At 35.4% G+C, this 22,471-nt stretch overlaps 1 protein-coding gene across 3 annotated transcripts in view; it reads right to left on the reverse strand.

The window, feature by feature from the left end:
• AOPEP (aminopeptidase O (putative)) overlaps positions 1–22,471 on the reverse strand; it is a 177,187-nt gene that overhangs the window by 97,241 nt on the left and 57,475 nt on the right. For 2 of the 3 annotated variants that reach the window (XM_066569633.1, XM_066569632.1), the window contains 6 exons: positions 19,953–20,142; positions 18,077–18,183; positions 12,760–12,862; positions 12,545–12,652; positions 6,403–6,446; positions 201–261 (listed from right to left, as the gene is read on the reverse strand). In XM_066569633.1, coding sequence (XP_066425730.1) covers positions 201–261; positions 6,403–6,446; positions 12,545–12,652; positions 12,760–12,862; positions 18,077–18,183; positions 19,953–20,142 — 613 coding nt within the window. Of the gene's footprint in view, positions 1–200; positions 262–6,402; positions 6,447–12,544; positions 12,653–12,759; positions 12,863–18,076; positions 18,187–19,952; positions 20,143–22,471 lie in introns of all 3 variants that reach the window. The other variant, XM_066569631.1, reaches the window with a different exon arrangement.

Below are 22,471 nucleotides of genomic sequence, written 5' to 3' on the forward strand. Positions count from 1 at the left end.
TTTGTTGAGAGCACTGTAGAAGAAAAAACCTGCAACTGGTAAAAGCTAAAGCCATACAAAGATGTGGAAAGCAGTCATCATCAAAACTGTTTATTTAATATCATACCTGTTATAAGATCAGGTAGTGATTTTAAAAATAAATGATGTAATGAGAAAATCAAGACTTCAGAAAGAACTGTGACCTGGTATTTTATATTTACCTTTGGTATTCCAGAAGTATCCAGCCAGTTCTGGAAGATACTTTCTACGGTTAACCCAGACCTTTAAAAAAAATAAAATTAGAAGATATGCAAAAAATAGCAATTTTTTTCAAGAGAAAAATAAACCTTTAGAGGCTAGGCAAACCTTCTAAATTCATGTATTGGTTGTACTGTACAACATTCTTGGGTTATTTTTTAATGAATAAAATCATCAGAGGTCCTATGAGCAAATTAAACGTAGATTAGGTTTTGTGTACATAAAAGTCAAACCATAAATTTAGTGCTGATAAGGATTGACGGAGAAAGTGTTATGTGGTAAACTACATCTATGAAACATGTAAAGTATGAAGGAGTGCTCTACTTCTTGTTACATGGATAAACTTGGGGTTTTAAAAAGCACTGATGGATATTAATTCTCAAAGTTACTAAATGTCGAATATACTTTAGTTTAGTCCTTTCTGCACTTTCTTTATATCTTGATTCACAGTGAAGTCATAGAATAGTTTGGAACTTTATTTCCCTACAAAAGGAAATAGTTTGTCATTATGAAGCTGTGTCATACTGAAATAACCACACACATAAGTATTTGTAAATTCAGAAACTATGTTTGCACTTTTATTTTTGTAGGCAGCTATTGTAGTATTTACTTCAACTCTGGTGGAAGACTTCCCAACTTGCAGCAAAGCCAAATAAAAAAAATAAATAAAATTTAAATAATAAAAAAAATATTCACACATGCAAGTACTGAAAAAATTAAGTTGAGTAAGCCCTCAATGAATATAAATATGAGAATCAGAGCATATGTGTATGGTCCTGTGCATGGTAATGCCTTAGCAAGATTCATTCTAATGCTTGCAGTTACTTTCACATATGTAGAGTCAACCAACAAAGCATTCATGAAAAGAACAGCCATTTCCAAGCTCTGAATCAGGAAGGCAAACAACCCAGTAAACAATTTTAACTGATCAGATGATTTAAATAATCAGCTGTCAAGAAGGAGAATTTCTACATAGCCAGGATTCTGAATTTTCAGGAAAACACCATTGAGTACATTAGATCACTTTATAAGTCAATTTTCTACAGAAAACTGAACATATGTGATACATGTGTAATGTATTAAAATAAAAGACTAAACATCTGGACTTGTTCCTTGTTATTTGTGCAAGCTTATTAAATTTAGAACATTTGACTGCTAATCCCTCAGACTATAATTATCTTCATCTTACCACTGTGCTCTAATAATTGGTGTCTAGTCTTAAATCAGATTAGCTGAGTCTCTTGACTGGGAACTGTGATAAAGAGAAATATTTCCAGTCAGTCAGTCAGTTTACTTCCCCAGAAGAAGATAGAAAGGGAAATATTTCCAGTCAGTCAGTCAGTTTACTTCCCCAGAAGAAGATAGTCTTGATTTCTTATTTCTGTCTGGCTACTAAAAAGGGTGCACACAGAACTAGCTTAAAAATGGATACCAAAGTGTTATATAGGCAAAGGTAGATCACTTGGACTGTACCATTTATTCTCTCTCAAGAAACATAAGCAGAATAAAAATTTTTGTTATTTGTTGTTGTATGAATTAAACCCAATACAGCTTAGTGTTCTAATGCTGAAGCAGAACTAGTAGCTGGGAAAAATTCCCTTAGTTGCACGTTTAATTTGTTGTACCAAGGCATAAGAAACACAGCTTCACCATGTCAGCTAATCCCTTTTTCCCCCATCCCCAGAAACTAAACCTATAGTGTGAGAAAAAAATCTCCACAAAATAACCTGTGTTATATTTGCTATGTACAGCTGTTTCATATACCCTCTATTTCATTTCAAAAAATGACTTTGAAATGAGCGTATGACACTCAGGGGAATCACACTGTTCTGACACCACACTAATCCAGGCATAAACTACTAGAAAGTTTCCCAGTCTCTCCTAAAACTTTGGCATTTTTCTCAAGAGCAAAACCAATAACACTGCTTTTTCTCTGCCTGCAGCACCCAAAGTTTCAGAAAAACACCTGTCATATGACAATATGCAATCTTCTTTGTTTGTACTTGCACACAAGTACTTTTTTAAATTCCAAATTAGGATATTCTTGTTGGCACCTATCAAAAAAGCAACTTGTTTAAGAGGCATTCACTTTAAAAAAATACAATAGTAATGAGCCGACTATTGCAAAGATCTACTCTGAATCTCTTAATTGTCAGTGCTGAAGAACTATGATGTTGGAAATGCTTCTGCTAAATTGTTTGACTTAGAAATAATCCCCCAAAAATTATCACAAACAGACTGCCATCTCCAAACAAGTGTCCTAGAGAAAGAACAGAGAGCCTGATATTTGTAGAGGCTGCAGTTCAGTAACGGCATTTACCACCTGCTTACGTTGCAGTTAAGCATCTGCAAGGACTTAAATCTGGTGTTTGTGTGAACTCCTGAATGGCCTTTTGGATAAGGTATTGGACAGTGGGATCTGTGTGGAGTTGATGAGCACTAACTCTTACAAGACCAAGTTTCTTCAATTGCTTTGTACAAGAGTTCCTTACTGTAAAATGAGAACATGGTTACATCCATTATCTCATCCATTGTCTTTTTGTTTAGATGATAAGCCAAATCAGCCCAGGAATGATCTCCTAACATCACACATACAGTTCAGATTCAACATTTTAAAAGAAACTCTGTAAAATACTGACATTAATGACAATTTGAAAATTAACATTATAAAAGATGGCTATACATTAAGTTTTCACTGCACAAGGCTCTAAGGTACTCTACAAATTTTAACATAAACCCACTTAATGTCTAAATCAAGGAGAAAAAACCTCAAAGTGTGCAACTTCTTTTTTAGGTAAAGGAAGATATAAATGTCTACCATATCCAACTGAAAATATGCAAACAAGTATATTTGCTTCATCATACATTTATACAAGTCAGTAATTTTCAAGGTGAGCAATTCCAGCTAAATATGGAGGCATTATTAGAGCAAATCCAAACACGGTAATTAGGGATTCTGTCAACTAGACATACCTTCCTACAGATAACTTTTCTTTGGATTGTATCCAGTATATATATTTTGACTTATTAAAGAAGAAAAAAAAAAAAAAGAGGAATCAAAACCACTGGGAATAATTTTTCACAATTATTTGCTTCAGTACTTAGGTGCCTATGAGCCATTTGTCTCATTCAAAATCACCACATTCACAACAATGTACATGTGAATCAAAGAAAGCAAATGTGAAATAAAGGGATACACCTATATAGCTGAGTAATTTGAAATTGCAGCACTATTTTAGTACTTAATTGATTATTTGTGAAGACATCCAAGCAATGTGGTTAGTAAACCCGGGTAATTAATAGTGCAAATACCAGAGCTATAACACAAGCCTTCCTTTGTCTATCATGTGTTATTAAAACCATAGCTTATTAGTAGATTTGCTTGCTTTATTGAATGAAATGAAATAAAAAATACCAGCAGAAAACCCCTATGATCAGAACTGATCTGCTCAAAAATATTTTGCAGTCATAAAGTAGCTGCATAAGCAGCAACTCTGATTTATCTAAGACTGGTGAAACCCTCAGTTACAAGGGTAAACACTGATTCTTTGCACAGCTCACATGTTGGGCAGATGTGGAAAGGATTGACTTGCAGCAAAGACTATGGGTGCAAGCCTTAGCAAGAATAGAGCCACTGGAGCTTTATCAAATCTAGTGCATTCTGATATACAGACACATAAGAGGGAGTTTCTTGGTGTTTCATTTGTTTGGTTTGGTTTGTTTCAATGTAGTGAAGTTTCAAATTATATAAGTAAATAAAATGCCTTGGTGGCATAAAATAAAAAGTAAATAAAACTTCTTGGTAGGAAGGACTGTAGATTTTCCACAGAAAGGCAGGGATAACCTGAGACTCTAGTGGTGGATGGAGTATTTTAAAAGGCTTTGTAAATGGCCTTTAGAGAAGGATAATGATCAATATTTGTTTGTCATTCTTTCCATTAGTTCTTCACTAAGATAAATTATCAGTCTTAAAGACAAGTGAAGAAATTATAAAGGATCAGAAGGTACTGCTCAGCTTATCTGATGTCAGTATTCAGCTGCAGTCCAGAAACAGAAGTATCCTGACTCACAGTATGGATTCCTGCAGCTAACATGCCATTATAATTGAGTCAGAGCAGGAAGTGAAGTAGCCCTATAAAGTAGGCGTAGAACTGTCCTCCTCCGAGTACAGAAGGCAGCAAAAATCAATAAAAAGTCACATCTGGATCCTGGAGCTACTCATCACTGTGAATGTAGTAAAAAAATCTCCTTTGAATAAAAACTAAAGGAATTAAGTTCTTGGAGGTGAGAATCTTTTAGATCGAGTCTCTATATCCAATAGTAGAAAGCTAAAGTTACACTACTACAGTGTAATCACTACAGAAAATTTCCACACTGTTTCATGATAGTTTTCTGCCAATGTTCATCCTGTTCTCATTACAAAAGTCTTTCATAAGCCAAGTTCTACATAGAACTGTTGCCACAGCTGAGGGCAAGATTTGATTTCATTACCTACTGCAAATATCTCTTTACTTCTATTTTTTTTTTGATTAAGACTAGCCTCCATCACAAACTACAGTGTATTAGAGTGCTTATTATTTGTCAAGTTTGAAGTGTAGTTTAAACAGTTTAAATTTTACTTGGTAGAACTGCACAAGCCTGAGAAGTTTTATGTGCTACACAGTATTTTTGTTCTAATATTGAAATGCACTTCATTCCTACATCAAACTTTGTGCAAAAAAGCAGTCATCAGCAGATGGTCTCTAAAAATATTTTATTTTTATCTTTCCTCCCTTTTTTTAACCTTAGGTGAGTATTTCTGTACTAGCTACAGAATGTATTCAAGAATGAAATAAAAACATCCTCCCAGCAGATAAGAAATAAAAGCCTTCTGTATATAAAAGCCTTCAAGATTCTTTTTATAAAAATAAAAGCCTTCAAGATTCTTTGCATTGCTGCTGATATCTGTCAAGTAATTTTGTCAACAAATAGTTCAGATATGCTATATACATGACTGTAAAATGAATTACCATATATTTGAAATTTCTTTCATACATTCTGGAATGTGATACATCACAAATAGAGCCACAGTTCTTTTGCATTAGTCTCATTGAAAGTTTGAGTATGGTTTTTAGGCAGAAAAATGGATGCTTATGCAACAACATTTTGCACTGGGTTTAGAGTTCAGAGAAACACAAGTAAAAAATAAAAGGAAGGAAAACAGAAGTTTTTTTAACATGCCAATTTATAATCATACCAATCAAAAAAAACATTTTCACATCTATTCCATATAATGTACCCCATTATACTTGGGCTAGAAACTATATTGAATCATATAGAGAGAGTATTATCTACTACATCACTGGAGAATCTAAAAGTACCCAAACTAAACCTGAGATGCCACAAAACATATTTTCTCAATGGTAACTAGCTTCTCTGTTTCTCAACCATCAGGAAGAGAAGTATTTCACTAAAAAACTCAATACATTTGACCTCTGTGAATATCATCTTTTTTTTCCACTCCAAAGCACTCACACAGAGTTATGAACACTTTTTCGATCCTGGCCTTTAACACTGTATTTTTCAAGTGAATATTTTTAAAAACTGTAACATGTAAAACTCCTCTACAAAAGACTCTCTATTTCTAGCACAGTCTAGAATAGCACAGAACAACCCAAAATATAAGCCTCAAAGTGCTGCTAACAACAATCATCTTCTATCAGTCACAGTCACACACAGGAGTATTTTGAAGGACATGTCAGGCAATTAATGCTCCATTTACATTCATGTTTTCCATCTTTCCTCATGCAGCACAATCTATGACTGAGAGGATATGGTACCAGACTACGTGAAAAAATCCATCTTCTCTGATATCCCAGACTCTCAGCAAAGTTCTGGCATCCTTGCTCTAGGGCACCATGTGCCAAAAACAGCTGGCAGGAGAATCACAGGTTAGTTTGAGCAGGCAGCTATGCCTGGCACTTCAGATTGCATAGTGAACACTCGACATCACCTCTGACCTGATATGCAAGTCTGGGGAGAGCATGGTATAGGATAAACAAGTCTCATAATTTTTTGTGTATGTATGTAATGGGAATCTTCAGGCTACCACTATTTCTGGCTAGCACATATTAAAATCTTATTTCTACATATTTCTTTGGCTTTTCTAGCCCAGTTCTTACTTACTGTTTTTGTTTAGGAATGTCTTCCAGCAGCATGCTAAGAAAATCCTGGAAAATGAACAGAGGAGCTCAGTTAGTATGTTTATGAAGCCATAACCCTGTGTCTACACTGCTAGTGAGAGATTTAAGACCACAAATAACAGAATGATAAGAAAAAGTTTATATATCCACCATGGTGATATAATGACAGCATAATGCATATTGTTATTTATACCATATATACTATATTGTCAGTTTTCCAACGCGCTCAAGCAAGGAGTGTCAACATTGAAAGAAAATGGGCTTGAAAAGCCTGCTGACTATTTTAACACAATTCCACGTTCCTATGTTTTACACACATACAAACTATATTAAAGGCTGCAGATTAACATACAAAAGTTAAGAAACACCAAATTTAAGGGTATTTACACTCTCTTCACTGTGCTTATGTTATCACATTGTCTTTAATTACATAACTACAAAAAGCTTTTTCTTCCTTAGTGCACATGCCTGATTAGCCCACACCTACTCCTCATTCCATGACAAAATTTGCAATATTGCTGACAACCACATTAACTAAGGAGTAAATTCTTCAAATAAAAGGTAGCTAGAGTTTCTCTCATGGTTTTACAAAGACAATGCAATGCCAATGGAAGAACAGTACTATCATCCTCACTTATACCAGTATGATAAGCTCTCTTAAGAAAGTTACACCTGACATCATAAAAGGTTCTCTGTCACCCTATGTTCTACAGAACTTGATTTTAATGACAATCACTTTGACAGAATACACTCCTTTGAACAATCACATAATAATAGGATTTATTAATATGAATTATTAATTTATATGCTATTTCATAAAACCAATGCATCTGCTTTATTAATACTAATCTTTGTGGAGACAAGTTTCATAGCCTAATATTGTTCCTCACTTCAGTATACAAGTACAGACTGACTGTACTGTACAACAACTGCCAATTGTTGTTCTCTAAGGTCTTGAAGAATGTTTCCTAAAAGGCAGAAATCTTTTATTTATGGACCATGCCAAAACAATCAACAAGTGATACTGTTTCTCTGTCTGAGTATGGCATTTTTAGGGAAACAAAGACTGATTGCAAATTGAAACTACTGGTAACACAGTTAAGGCTTCCTTCTTTAGATTATAAGTGAGACTCGGGCTGCTTTGCAGTGACTGCAAAACTGGCTTATAACAAAAAGTAAACTACATAGTGCTGGGCTCAGTGCTGCTGTGGCAAGAACACCATCATTAACTGTGACAGGAGTAATTTTGTCCCAGTCACAGTCACATGGCAGACATGATGCTGATGATCTGTGAAATCCTTTTATTTCATACAACTACTTGTAGTTTTGCTGTATGTAAACCTTACATTAGTCTGTATATAAACAGAGAAATACTGTCTCCTTCCACTTGTGGAAGTTTTGCTGGAGATACAAAGTAAGCTTACATGTAAATAAAGGATATGTTATAAGAAAGATCATAGTTAGAGCTATTTCAAAAGTGTGTGTATAGTAAACCTGAAGTGATTATCCTTCACACTATTTGCACTGTGGGTACATTAATGCAGCTAGATTCCCTGGTTAGATTCCATCAACTTTTCATCATCAATCACACAGTAGATAGTTTTATAATCTGTATACTATACTATGAAATTAAGTATCTCCTTTGTTTTCCAAGCATCAAGAAAAAGGCACTGGCATTCTACAGACCTTCTTAAAATTAGGATTAATCAATCATATCTTATTTTAACTGTTCAAATTTCAACGCTCCAAAACAGAGTAGGAAAGCAAATTACCACTTACCTCATATTAGCATGGCTTTTAACATTGCCTATTAACAAGTCTGCATGACGCATGTCATTATAGGTCTGACTTTTCAGCTGTTTATAATTTTGTCATTTTAACCATCTGGAGTGAAATTTTACTCTGAGGTTACTTTTTCTTCCTCCACAAATGAAATGGTTCAGAAGCGTCCAGGAGAAAAGTCAGAGGATAATGTGGGGGTTTTTAAGATTTGATGCCACTTCTTTAACATGCTTTAGTTATTTTACATTTTGAAGGAAAGGCTTGTGGATGACTATGGTAATCTTAACTAAATTCTGGATCAGACTATAAAGCAAATCATAGTGGGGGTTTTTTGCTTTTGTTTTGGTTTTTTTTGTTTGTTTGTTTTGGTTTTGTTGCAAGTATTTCAGTGAAGGTATAAAGAATGTAGGAGTTATAAACTACATGCTATCACTGTGCTGCAATATTAACAAACTGATTAAATAATATCACTTTCTTATATATTCCTGTTCTTACCTGGCTAGAGACCCCGAGGCTAGAAAAGAACTTTTCTCTATATAAAGAAACTGTTATTCTGCAGTTTGTGGAATTCTATTGACATTTGGCCAAGCTGAAAAAACCATTTAAAAAATGAATTCAACACATTTACTGAGGATCTGCTAGCCCCTCAATTTAACTCAGGGCTTCTGCTGGGCAGATCAAATCTGGGTACAGACGTGAATTTGACATCAAGGAGAAATTTTCTTTGCTCTGTTAATGGATGCACTGTGTCTGAGTTAAAAGAAAGAGCCAGGGCCCAAAAACTGAGAAGTAGGTTGAAAGAAGTAACTGGAAATGAAGACTAGTTAAAGCATTAACTAGATATATGTGGTGTTAGAAGACCTTTTGTTTCATACCAAAAGATGTTTTATTACTACTCCAACTTTTGTCTTGAGCAATGGCCAGCAAGTTTCTGCCCTTGAACTGGTTTGGAGCATCAGGCAAGTACCTCTCCCTGTTAGACATATTGATATCAAAAAAAGAACACTCAATATTAAAAAACAACTTATGTCTTCATATTAAAACCTCAAATCCAGACATTTCAAGTAGTCTACAACCAACAGATACTTTTGTTTAAATTCTCTGACTGGATAAAATGGGGTGGATAAAAACAGTGGAGATGTATGACTGAAAGTGATAGTGCAAATGGAAATTCACTTGGCAACAAATAAACTTCGACTAGACGTACATTCTTGAAGGAATAATTCCTTGAAGGAATTATCCACTCAAAGTTAAACTATTCCTAAAAAATATGCAGTTTGTAAATGACATAACTAAGTGACAAATTTTAATTTGTCCCTTCTGGGAGGGAAAAATAAACAGTGAGCACCCTTCTAGATTCCTGTTTATTTGGAATTCCTTCCCTAGACATTGTTCTGGTTTTTGTTGACAATCCCAGACTGCACCTCCAAAGAGACAACTTCCTGTCTAGAGTAAGCAAGACTCCCCCCACTATATGTTTTATTATCAGGCCACAATCATCAGCCAGACAGCTTAACAGTGTAAGCCTCAGGTAATGCAACCTCTGTCTAGCTTTAATCAAAAGTCAGTTTATTGCCCATTATAACAGACAGAACCACACGAAAATCAAACTCCACAAACAATTCAGTTTCCAAGGTGTTTTTGTTTCAAGATGAAATGGAACAACAGCTTTAACTTTGTTAGGCATACCAGCAACTTGCACTTCTTTCTTTTTATTTATAGTCAAAACACTCCAGTCATTATTTTAAAAGTTCACTCAAAGCAATTAGTAAGTCAATTCTCTCATAAAAATAAAAATGGAATTTTTTTTTTAATCCTTCTCAAAGATTCCAGATTTGCGTTACTCATCTGTTGCTAACTCAACTAAAATAAAGCTACTATTAAAACTCTACTAAGTATGCAAGCAAAATGAAGGAAAAAGGCAAACTGATTAATGTTCAACATCTGAAGTAATTTCCTTGCACCTGCAGCTCCCATCTGGGAAAATTACTACAAACACCGCTTAAAACAAGACTAGTATTCATAACGTGGGCAATTTTTCACTGTTTTACTTTCCCTCATTCCCACAATTCCTAAACCTGGGAACTTTTACAGTTATTCTGGACAAGGTGAAAGTATAGCACTATAATATTTAAACTTACCATCTGCACCTCTATTTATTTTTAATCTTTTATTCATCTAATCACTGACAGCATGTTTGTTCAAGAAGGATCTTGAATAACAAACTTTGTACTAACTTGACTTCATTGCTTCTGCATTTACAACTCCTGCTGTGATTCCTTATCTACCTATACCAGACCCCAACAAAAACCACAATGCTAAAGATTTCTTGCAAAGACAGAAAATGCATTTTAATTGGATATAGGCCTATCACATTTGCATTTTTCAGTGACCAAAAACCAGTATTACATTAAGGCTCTTTTCCCAATAATTTCACTAGGAGCTGGATTTAGGCTGATAGACAAGGAAAAAGCACAAAAGCAAACAATAGAAGTTTTAATGTACCACACTCTTTCTCCACCATATTGTATTTCTAAATGAAGAAAAGTACCCTTCTTTTTCTTTACATATTGAGCACATAGTTATGGACATATTGCACGTATCCAAATAAAAAGTAGCTGAAGAAACAAAAGTTTAACTTTTGCTCCAATAATTCAATTACAAAACACTGAGCAGTTCTTTTATCCAATAACCAAAATGGATGTTTCTGGGTGTAGTATTTAATCTTAGGAGACCAGAGTAGGTAAGCTATGAATTGACATGTCATAGCTAGACAAAGGGAGAAGTCTCTTGTATATCTGCTAGCTAGCTACCATGGCTAGTAGTACAGTCTGCTGAACATTTTGCAGCATTCAAACAGTCTACTTACACAATTCACCCCACATCAACCAGGAGCAACAAGCTAAAATTTTCTTACCAAAATCTGAGCACCTTTTTTACCAACAGCTTAAAACACTGGGCTTCTTCTTGTTAGCAGTCTTATGACTTCTGTAATTTTCAAAATTCTTCCAGCTGTGTAATAGTGAGGGATAATTTTTATGATTTTAGATACCCTAATATATAGACAAGGCCCTAATATAGTCATTGGCATTTTCCACACTATGCCAAATGTAGCTGCTTACAGTCTAAATAACATGGCACAGGAAATAGCTGCAGCAGTGTTAACTCGCTTAAAACCCCAAACATTCCTCCACAGGGCAGAAATGCTGAGTTAAGAGCTACTGCTCCTAATTTCTGGGTGACTTGGCATACAAAAGAAATCACAAGTCTGTAAGCTATTTGTAAGGTACCTGGACATACATCTCACCCCATAAGAGTAAGATTCAAAACAGAATGCATGCAAGCAAAAACACTGTGCCTGGAAGAAACAGCAAGTGTTAGACTTCATTTACACAAAATCAGAGGCCTTACTCAGTGTTTCAAGGAAACATTTATCACTGTCCTGAATATCCTCAAAAATTTCAAGCATAAGACCTTTCAACCTTCAGCAAAGAAGGTGGTTTCAGAAAGTCACTCATAGCCCTTCTCTCTCCTCTTCCCTTGCCTCTCACTGTTATCACACTGCTCTTCTAGCAATGCTAAATATTTGTTGTGTTGTGGGTTTTCTTCCAGGCGTGTTTTTTACCATAATGAGTTCAGTGACCTGGTTCACAGACACCCCCATGAATGGTTGTTTTCACAGCATTACTGAAGCTGCACTGCTATTTGTGTGAGCTGGATTCATCACTAGTGACAGGATTCTGAGAACTCTGGGCTCAGAGAGCTACGTAATTTTCTAAATCAAAACAAAACTAGAGCCCGTAGTTACATGACTTTTACAGAAAGATCTAGCAGGAGGTAAATTTCTACTTATAACCCTACTTGGCTTTGTCCTTATAAGAAATATGGTGAAATTAGAAGCATTGAATGAAACAGCATGCACAGAGAAAGAAAATAAATAAAATAAATATATTCAGAAGTATAATTTCTTCTCTTTCAGAAACAGAGAGGAATCAGGGAAAAGACTTGACTGATCACAGCCAAAAACCACAAGCTAAAAGATCACAGGCAATAATTCCAGTATGGTAAATGACCCTTTCTTTGAGAACATCAGTACCTATTAACATTAGCCTTTTGAAGTATAATGTTAAAAAAATATCCCTCATTGTTTATATTATTGGATACTAGCAGGGTGTGATTCAAGTGTCACTGTTAAAAAAAAGTTCTGCCTTCTACCAGGTGGGAATTTTACCTATATTGCCAATTACAATTGCCTCTTGCCTTACATCACAACCAGATTTAGGCAGCCAATCCAAACATTTGGGTTGTTTGTTTTTCTCAAAGGTGAGGAAGAAGCACAATACCTGAGAAAGGACAAGCTGCCCATGGAACTTAACGACAAATTTCCGTAAAGATGCAAGGTATGAGACCTCTCCTATTTTCCTTGCCAGAGATCGTAAAAGAAAATAACCCTGCAAAAAATTAAGGCAGAAGCTATGAATTTTCTGATATCTAGAAGACTGAAGTCTTTATGATATTCATAAAGCAATCTCAGTAAAAATCAGCTGACAACACTCACCTTCAAATAGTGAACCTGCATGAAGATTTTTTCTGCTTTAAGACCGTATTTGACAACAGAGGCTCCAGACTCACTCACTTCTCCTGTGCTCTCCTTTTTGGGCCTAAAATGGAAACATACTATTTAAGTTTTGGATAAGTAAGTAACATTACAGGTTCTGATAGTTGAAAGCATTGTGTGGCATAGTAACTTTAAACACCCGTGACTAGTTTAGTCTTTTTCTTCACCATAAGTATATAAATTGACTTAGACAGTCTAACAAGTCAATTTTCTTCTAAATAAAATTCATCAGTAGGTTGGTGTAGTCCTTTCACAGCCAGCATAACACCAGGTTGCATGATCATTTTCCAGTGCAGACACCTTATGAACAAAGAGAAAAAAAATAAACAAAACCAACATTTTAAGGGAAGGGGAAGTGCAGGGGAAGACAGTGAAGTCACTACATTCAACTAGAGCTTTCTCTTTTTTTTTACCTGAACTTTGGATTAACAGCTTACATGACTATCCTTGCAAGAATAACCTTTTTCATTTGCAAGCAATAGACTGCTGCAGAAAGTGTTCTGATTTTCGTTTTTCCATTTGGGTTGGAAGAAATGTAGTTCAAATATTAAAAGAGGAGGTATTTTGCACCCAGGTTTGAGGTTTACAGACAATAATGTCTAGAAAAAAAATAGTACTTACTGCCTGATTTAAAATGCAATACAGTATCTGGTATGCCACAAATCTACAACAGTTAAGTGTGAAGGATTTTTAGGCTCTAAAGAGCACAGACTGAAACTAAAGAGGAACTTACAAGCATTTTTTCTTAATTTGTAAGAAGTGCCTTCACAGGCATAGTACTGAAGAACATCTAGATGTTTTTCTTCCATTCAGAAAATATCCCAACTAACAGTAGTCTGTCAGAACAGTTGCCTGTCTTAGGAGCCTAACCCTGTGACTAAAACAACCTCTCCAATTCTAAATGTAGATTTTGAAATGGCCAGTCTTCAAAACCAAATGTCTTTCCTTTCATTTCTGCAGAATAGGGGAAATGTGGGCCACAGCGAGGCAAGATCCTTCAAACCACACCACTCATGCAGGATGATTTCAAGAACTTGGTGATCAAATTTTTTTCCATATCTGTGTCTCATTTGAGGGAGGGGTTCTTCCTTTTTTATATCTGTGTCAGAGTTTCTTATTAAAGTTTTGTCCAGAGTGCTAAATCAGGGTATTTTTTAGACATTATTATGACAGACATTATTTCATGCCTGGGCACATGAAATCCACTATACACAAAATTTTCATAAAATGTAACTGTTTGAGATAAAAGAGAGAAAAAAAACAAATTGAATTTCACATTGTGTTTCTGACACAGTCCTTTTCCATGTTATCATTCATAAATATCTTTCCAGTAAGATCTTCCCTCAACATTGAAAGAACAGTACCAGTAATTGTTTTCTTATTCTATGGCAACTCCAGTTCTTTTAGGCTGTGTAAACGTTGCAGACCCATTGTAGGAAAGCAGAAATCCAGCTATTTCTCTTCTGGATCAGTCTCCTGGAAGGAATACCTGCTGACATTCCATACATGACTTTTCATCATTCTCTGCATACATAAAACATAAAACTGCTTCATTTCTCTTTATAAATAGCCCTGTCTGTTGACTTTGAAAAATGGAGTTGGAGCACAGGCTACAGAATCCATACTAAATTGAAATCTTTCTCATAACTACAGTTATTCTAAATTAGGCAACCATACTTCCTTCCTCCTCTGACTTTGTGCCTGTGTAAATCCTAGGACTGACCAGAAAGAAGTATTGCATCTGGATGATGGTAGTGAAGAATTCCATACAGAAAACATATATACATTCCTCTGCAAAGGCTGTATATATATTCTTGAAAATGTCTGTAAAGGAGTGTAACTATTTAGAATGTAACCCTGTTCTCTGCTATCAGGAATTCAGAGCAATATTTTAAAGCAATGCTTATTGTATTTACCAGACATTGACAGTACAAAGATTGAAAATTTGTTACAGTGACCTACAAAAGCTGCATCTAACCTGGTAGCTAAAGTCTACCATAATGCTAAAGACAAGCTGTCTCAAAATATTCAAGATGCTATCTAGCACATTTTAGATACTGGAAAATTTCTGAAGGAGGTAGAAGACGCTGCTTTCTGTTTGCTGGGCAGATGAGTACGTTGCCTGAGTAAAAGTACAATGCACTGGGATGCCCTTGGTAATTAAATGCTCTGATGTGCCAGGTGGTCATGAAAACTTACACAGAGACTGTGAGACACCATCTGATAGCACATTTCCTATCAGATAGAATAAAACTCTTCAAACACCTACAGAGCAGTCAGAGGCATTGCTTCAGGACAGAATGGATCTGACACAAGTGGAGAGAACTCAGAGACTAATTTAGAGCTAGATATCAACAATGGCTTGACTTAATGAATAAACACAAGATGCAGTTCAGCCATAAGGCCCAGGAGATGAAACAAATGTCAACACCAGCTTTATTCTGCAGAACAGAATGCTCTTTGCTTTCCTAATAGAAGAGATCAGAGTGCTGGATGAGAGTGCTGGTGTTCATGATCACCAGCAAAACATGTGCCAAGATCTTTTTCATAGGTGCTTTTATCCCTGCAGGTTTCTTTCAAATTCTGTGAGAAAACAGGCACAGGTCTGTCTCAACCTGTATAAGCATGGCTGTGCCACAAATTCCCTCTTCAATGTTAAGATTTGCTCATGCTGCCTTTCAGAGTTGCTGCCTATTGAAATGACACTTATACAATTTTTTTCTTACCTGACCTCTTTTTTTACAGGTAGCTTATGACAGGCTACTTACTATAACATATTACCAAGTACCCATAATAAGAAGAAACATCAGTCTGATCATCAGTTTGATGAGTGGCTTTCACCCAGTATAAAAAGATATTCATTTGATGGATCAAAAATTGATAGGATCAGCTGGTAAGTTTGGGGCAGATTTTTCCACTTGTCAGGAGAAAGCACAAATGATCATATGATTATCAGGGAACAAAAAAAGTAATGGAAGAATGAGCTTATGCTTGGGAAGAGTGAAGTTGGTTGATTTTTTCCTTCCTGAAATGATTGGCAAGAAGAAACAAATAGCTATAATTTATGTTTAATATTCTGTATAAAAACACAAGTTAGAACCAGCCCAAGCCTCAGTACAGACTCACAATCCAGACCAAGAGCCGGGACTGAGATTTTCTCTCTTACACGCCAGTTTTGGAAAGCATGAGAACATATTTTCAGAAGGATGAAGAAAAAAAAACCCAGTAAATATGCAAAAAGATAATTTATTCACGTCCATGCCACAAAAATAGTAGAAAATATTTATATCTGACTGAAATCAGTAAGAAGTCCTTAAATTCAATCACAAGGAGCTAGAGATATCAGAGAAGAAGAAATGGCCAGAATCACGAAGTGGTATCATGTGCCTGGCCTGAAGTGTTTATTGGAGACACATTTTTCAAATGAGAGATTAACTTTTCACTCTTTTGTATTAACATTAGGAATAATACTATCCAAAAGGTAAGAAAAATGCTTATTATTATGTTGAATGAATGTGCAAGTCAATAGAAAGGGTAAGTTTCATTTTCAAAAGAAATCAATCCTTCTTGAGTTTCAAACTACAAAGGATTATGGCCCTTAGAAAAATTACTTTGAAAGTTTACACCACATAACATTTGATTAAAAGTAACAGCTATATAAATACAAAAGACAACAAATGTGATTTTGAAAATGGAAAACAGTTATCTAGATAAGCATCATATCCCAAGAACCAATATTTAAAAAATATATTTTGTATTAAATATTTAAATATTTAATATTTAAATACTATATACTAATAATTTTTTTTAGTATTAAATATTTAAAGCAAACAAAAACCTCAGCATGTAAATTGGTAGCTGTGTTGGCAGCAGCTGTATAACAACTAGTGATTAAGCTTGCTTTTGCATTTACAACTATGGTCAAATTATGCACCTGAATATTTACAAAATTGTCTAACTTCATTGACTTTGCTTACACAATTCATCAGTAAACATAAAGTAAAACAGATCAGTGGAAGACTACAGTTACACAGATGGTGATATGCTTTTGGATTACATGAGGCCTTGGAGAGGAACTTCTATGTTGGTGAGCACTCTCTAGAGCGTCCAAATATAATAGAGCCTTTTAGGTTCTACTGGACAAGCACAAGAAGGGAAGACCTTAAACAAATGAAATGGCAACAGTCTTCCAAAAATATTTAATAATATTCAATTTATTCTTCGCTTCCACTTGGTGAAAGAAAGAAATGAAATGTACATTCTGAAATAAACAGGAAATGAAATGTACATTGTCTGAAATAAACAGGATTTCAGTTGTGCATTAGGAAGCAATTTTTAACTCTTAACACTATTGATTGAGACAGCTTGTCTCTCTTATGAAAACTTTTTTATAGGAGCCTTCTAAGAACATGTTAGTAAGACACCACTTAGGATGGTCTGTGTATACTGCCTTTATTTCAAAGCAGGAGAATAGACTACATAATTGTTTGAAACCTGTCCCTGCACTTCCATGATTTGGTCAGAAATCATGGCTAATTTGAACTAGGATTAGTAAACTCATTATTCTTGGTTGAAGATGGTGAGGAGACAAACTGTAGAAGCTCCGTGGATCCTGAATTAGACAGACACTCAAGATCAAAGACTGTTTGAAAATTCCTAACACACCAATCAGAACAGAATATTAATCACTGGCAAAGGAAGACTGTCTTTAGCTATCTATAAAGGAGCCTTGAGTTTAGCATCTGATACCTAAAGACTAAAAATCTATTTTAAATATAACTATTAGAAATTTCTAATTAGAAATTCCTAAAGTTTATAAAGTTTATATGTTATACTTTTTCCTTGTTTTTTAAAGCTTCATTCAGCTTGGCAGTTAAATACCATACTAATGTATGTACTTGTCTTCAGCTACAGAAAATAACTCTGTTATGACTTCCAACAGTGAACTTCTCAGGAAATGGTCTTTTCTTTTTTCCCTGAATAGAAGCTCTTGTAAACTGTTCAGAGACATTTCATATCAAGATAATCCCATGGTTTTCTAAAAGCTTTCTATAACAAAGGGAAAAGCAATTGTATTATAGTCAAGATGTATAACCCAGTCAGTTTAATTTGCATTTTCTTTTTTTATTAGAAGGAAATAAGGAAATGCAGTGGATATAATCAGATGATTTGGATGTGTATCTTTTGAAGGGAGAAAATGTGGAAAACAGGAGAGAGTGAAAATACAACAGCAATGATGGTGTTATCATATTGTTACCTTAAAACTTGCAGTTCTTCTTCAGAGTTTTGCACCTCATCTCTGAGTCTGCGCCAGCGAAGTAAAGCTTTCAATTCCTGTTGCTCTTTTATTTCATCATGTGACAGCTGCTTAGTAAACAAAAAACACAGATCACTGATTGCTGTTTCCCAACAGACAATACTAATTTGCAGAACAAGAAACTTGGTTTGTTTCCCTTTAATGTGCAGAAGAGGCAGGAAAGGGTATCAATATCCATGATAAAAAAATAACAGTTGCTGCTATGAGAGATAATGGCAGCACTAAGAAAAACAAAAGCCTCACTGTGCATATCAAATCAATAGTCAGTTAAATAGTTCTGACTGAGGAGAGAGATGGGCATGCTTTTTTCCATTTAGTAAATGGCAAGAAACAAACTGAATTTACAGTAGAGATACCTGGCATAGAGCTTTTGGTTGCATCCTTACCCTTCCCAAATTGAGAGCAAAGAGCTACATTGTGTCCTAGCTTCACTCCTCTTTCCTATTACTTCTGCCATACTCCTGAAAGCTCCCTGTTGTGTTTCTCCCCATTTACATAATATTAACAGAGATTCCTACTTATGAAATAAATGCCAGGTTGCCAGCTGACAAATAATTGTTTTGAACATAATTATAATTTATGTTTCTCTATTATAAGAATAGAGGGGAAATTGGGGAAAGCAAAAGCAGCTAATACTAGCCTGCATTACATTCAATCACAACTGAAATTATTCTCAGGCACTATGGAATACACTCACAATCCTTAAATTCTATGATTGCATTGCATCAAAACTACCCAATAATGTTCAAAAGGTATGCCTTACATGATAACAAGGGAGCTAATCACACTATTTTGTTTTCTCCTTTACACTCAGCTCCAAGGAAGATGTCTACTACAATCAAAATGCTTTCAAATGACTAAGAAAAGCAAAGAATTAATGTGAACAGCTCACAGCAGTGTAGTTATTCTCAATGTGAGGGCACAAATTAGTGTTAGAACCAAAAGGGAAAACCCAAGTGTTTAGACACCCTTTCTCTCTTTTTTTTCCCCAGAAATATGGTACGTAACAAGGTACTCTGTTTAGTTTGGTGCTATAAATATGCCAGATACTTGATAAAATGGAGGTTCAGAGGACTGTATTTTGTCAGTTCCCAGTTCTACCATGCTTTTGCTCAGGTGGAAATCTGCAGACTAAAGGGGTAGAACCTGATGAAGGTACAGGTAGAAAGGACTGACACATTAAATGCTTGAAGTAGCAGCAGAGGTACTACAAAAGTAAGGGTTGCATCAGAAAAGCACTTTACTAGCTGACATGCAACTTATGAAATTTTCACCTTAAGGGAGGCAGTGATTTCTAAGTCTCTGACAGGACAGTAACTTGTTGGGCAGTAGAAAAGGAAAAAAAAGTGTAAGTGCCAGTGTGCCCCATTTAAAATCATCTTCTATTTTGCTTTGAGTTACACTTCTTGGTCATCTATTGGACGAAACCAAACAATTTTAATTAGATACCTGGAATATTACAATATGCAGTAAGACTGTTGATTCTTCCAGTTTCAGGTATACAACAGAAGTGGAAAGAATTCACAGCAATTGTTTGATAATTGAATTTTAATGACTGAGTATAAAATTTTTGGGAAGGTAATCATTGACAAACAGATGTTTGTATTCTCATTTGTACTGAGCCCTACCTCTGTAAAGTTTTGCATTCATTGTGGATCACTTTTTTTTTTTAAATCAAGTAAGCATGTGAATTCCAATACCATTTTAAAATATGTTACTCCATAGCACAGTTTGTGTTTTGAGGTTTAATTTACATCTAATTCACATATAATTTTGATTTCCACATTAACTTTGAAGCAATGTGTCATCACCTTACCTGTTGTGCTCTAGCCCAAAATATATCTTCTAAAAAAGTGGCAAACCCTTCACTTATCCATTCTTCTGTCCAATCACGAGCACCAATGGCTAGTCCAAACCAAGCATGAGCAATTTCGTGGCACAGACGAGTTCCACAGAGATGGCTTCCTCCTGGCAGTACACTTTGTGACAGAAAGATGATGTGTGGGCTGCACAAGAGAAATGAGTGACAGAATCTGTTACTGACCTGTTACAACGTGTATTGCATGGACATAATAATAACAGAACTGAAGAATGGCCTGAGTTGGATGGGACCTTGAAGATCCCCTGGTTTCAACTTTCCTGCTGTGGACAGGGACACCTTTCATTGGTTTCAGTTGCTCAGAGACACATCCAAACTGGCCTTGAACACTGCCAGGGATGGGGCATCCATGGCTTCCCTGGGAAACCTATGCCAGTGCCTCACCATCCTCAGAAGGAGGAACTTTCTCCTAATATCTAACCTAAACCTACTCTCTTTCAGTTTGAAGCCATTCCACCTTGTCCTGTCACTACATGCTCTGTAAATAGTCTCTCTCCGTCTTTCTTTCAGGTTGGCTTTATTAGCCTTTTAGCTTCTTATTAGTGTATGCATGCTATGCCATGACTAATAGTTTATATCTCAGGAATTTGTAGGAATTAAGTCGTACTTTATTGTTGGTTTTTGGTTTATGGTTGGCAGAAAATCAAACTAAAATTCCAGCTGTAAGGTATTTGACCATCAAACAGCTATTAATTGTAAGAAGTAACTTCAGCCAAAGTTTAATATTTTTCATGTTACAAGACTGATTTATTTCATAGAAACATTTATATATAAGCCAGGATAATATGACCAGTGTTAATATTGAAAACAAGTATTTGTCAGTTAAATGATCAAAGATGGAAATAAATAAAGGAGAAACATTTAATAAAGAAAACAAATCAGTATCCAAACGTGTCATACATGGTAAAGCACATGTGTTTGTCAAAACATCAAACGAGTTAAGAAGATACCATCTTGTGATAAGAGTTGATAATTTTTGCAAATGCAGAGATAGGAGAACATATTTTACTACAACCACAGAGGTAAGAAGCACTAGATATCTGCTTTTCACAACAGCAGAGGAACAACCCAGTCTGTATCTACTCTGCTTTGTACTTAAACAAGAAGAAGAAATTGCAGGGGAAAACTGTTATGAATTGTTACTCTGCTATTGAAAATACCCTGAACTGCAAGTTACTGCAGTTCCCAACTCATATGGTACTGTAAGGCAATTTTTGCTATGCTAACAGACATTACAGAACATCTCAAAATTGAGACAACTTCTGAAACTAAGTACATCTAGGAAATAAAAGTAGCAGAATTAAGCCCTCTGACTAATATCCAAGGGGTTAATGGGGCACCATGTCACAGATGGGAGTAGCAAGGACACAAACCAAGACCACCATCTACAGAATGTTCCTACATTAACCTATGGTATCCATGATCTGTATTTCAACTCTTCTCTCACTTTTCTCTCAGTTACAAAGGAAATAAAACACAAGCATACCTGGTCTTTAAGTCTAGCCTTCCAAGCATGGGAGGGGAGTCTATGGCCTTAGACATTTAGACATCTGACATTTCCAAGAGTCAGGTATTATTTGTCAGCATTCCAAAAAGCTTCCCCACCCATCCTACCCTTCCGCTGGAAATGTTAAAACACCCACAGTTTTCTTGCAACCAGTTGGATGTCTAGCACTGGGACCATAAAATATGATACACATGGAGATAGAAAAACATATTCAACAACTATCTCCTTATAAAAAAAAGTAGTTACCCAGCCAAGAAAGTTAATACATTTTAATCAGACAGCACTGTAAGACACAATGTAAGAAGTTAAAGTACTAAATCAAGGAATCAAGTAACACAAAAAATGCAAGTAAAAACAGCAGCTCTCCAAATCTGCCAAAAGCAATTCTGATTAAGTGAATGAAGGGAGAGAGAGATGGGGGGAAAATGTGAGCACAGAAGGTGCAGAACATGATAAATCTTTTATTATAAAGCCCCCGATGAAAATAATAACGATAATTTTGAGGGTATTACTTTGGTCAGTTTTAAGTAAATGACCCCTAGTTGTGGCATGTGTACAGTGGTACAAAGAAAAACTGCAGAAATAGACCAACTAAATAACATTCCAGGCATACTGGTGGCAACATTTCAGCCACTTGGTTAAGCAAAACAAAAGTAACTTCATGCCTCATGAATAGGCTCACAGAACAGTTTGCATTTTAGGTCTATTGCAGAAAAATATACAATAAAGATTGTAATTTCTGCTTTCTCCAATCAGTTACAAAACAGAAATGCCACATTTAGACAATATTCTCTTTTATAGATGGATTACAAATCACTTCAGTAAGAAAAATGTATATGAGTTAAATTTTGGCCAAAGAATATGAACGCAGCTTCCTATGAAGCTAAAATAAGATTATGTGCTGCAGCAAAATTTAATTTTAGATTCTGAGTAGAGCCAGCAACTTCCT

Source organism: Molothrus aeneus, chromosome Z (assembly GCF_037042795.1).
Source record: "Molothrus aeneus isolate 106 chromosome Z, BPBGC_Maene_1.0, whole genome shotgun sequence".
NCBI lineage: Eukaryota > Metazoa > Chordata > Aves > Passeriformes > Icteridae > Molothrus > Molothrus aeneus.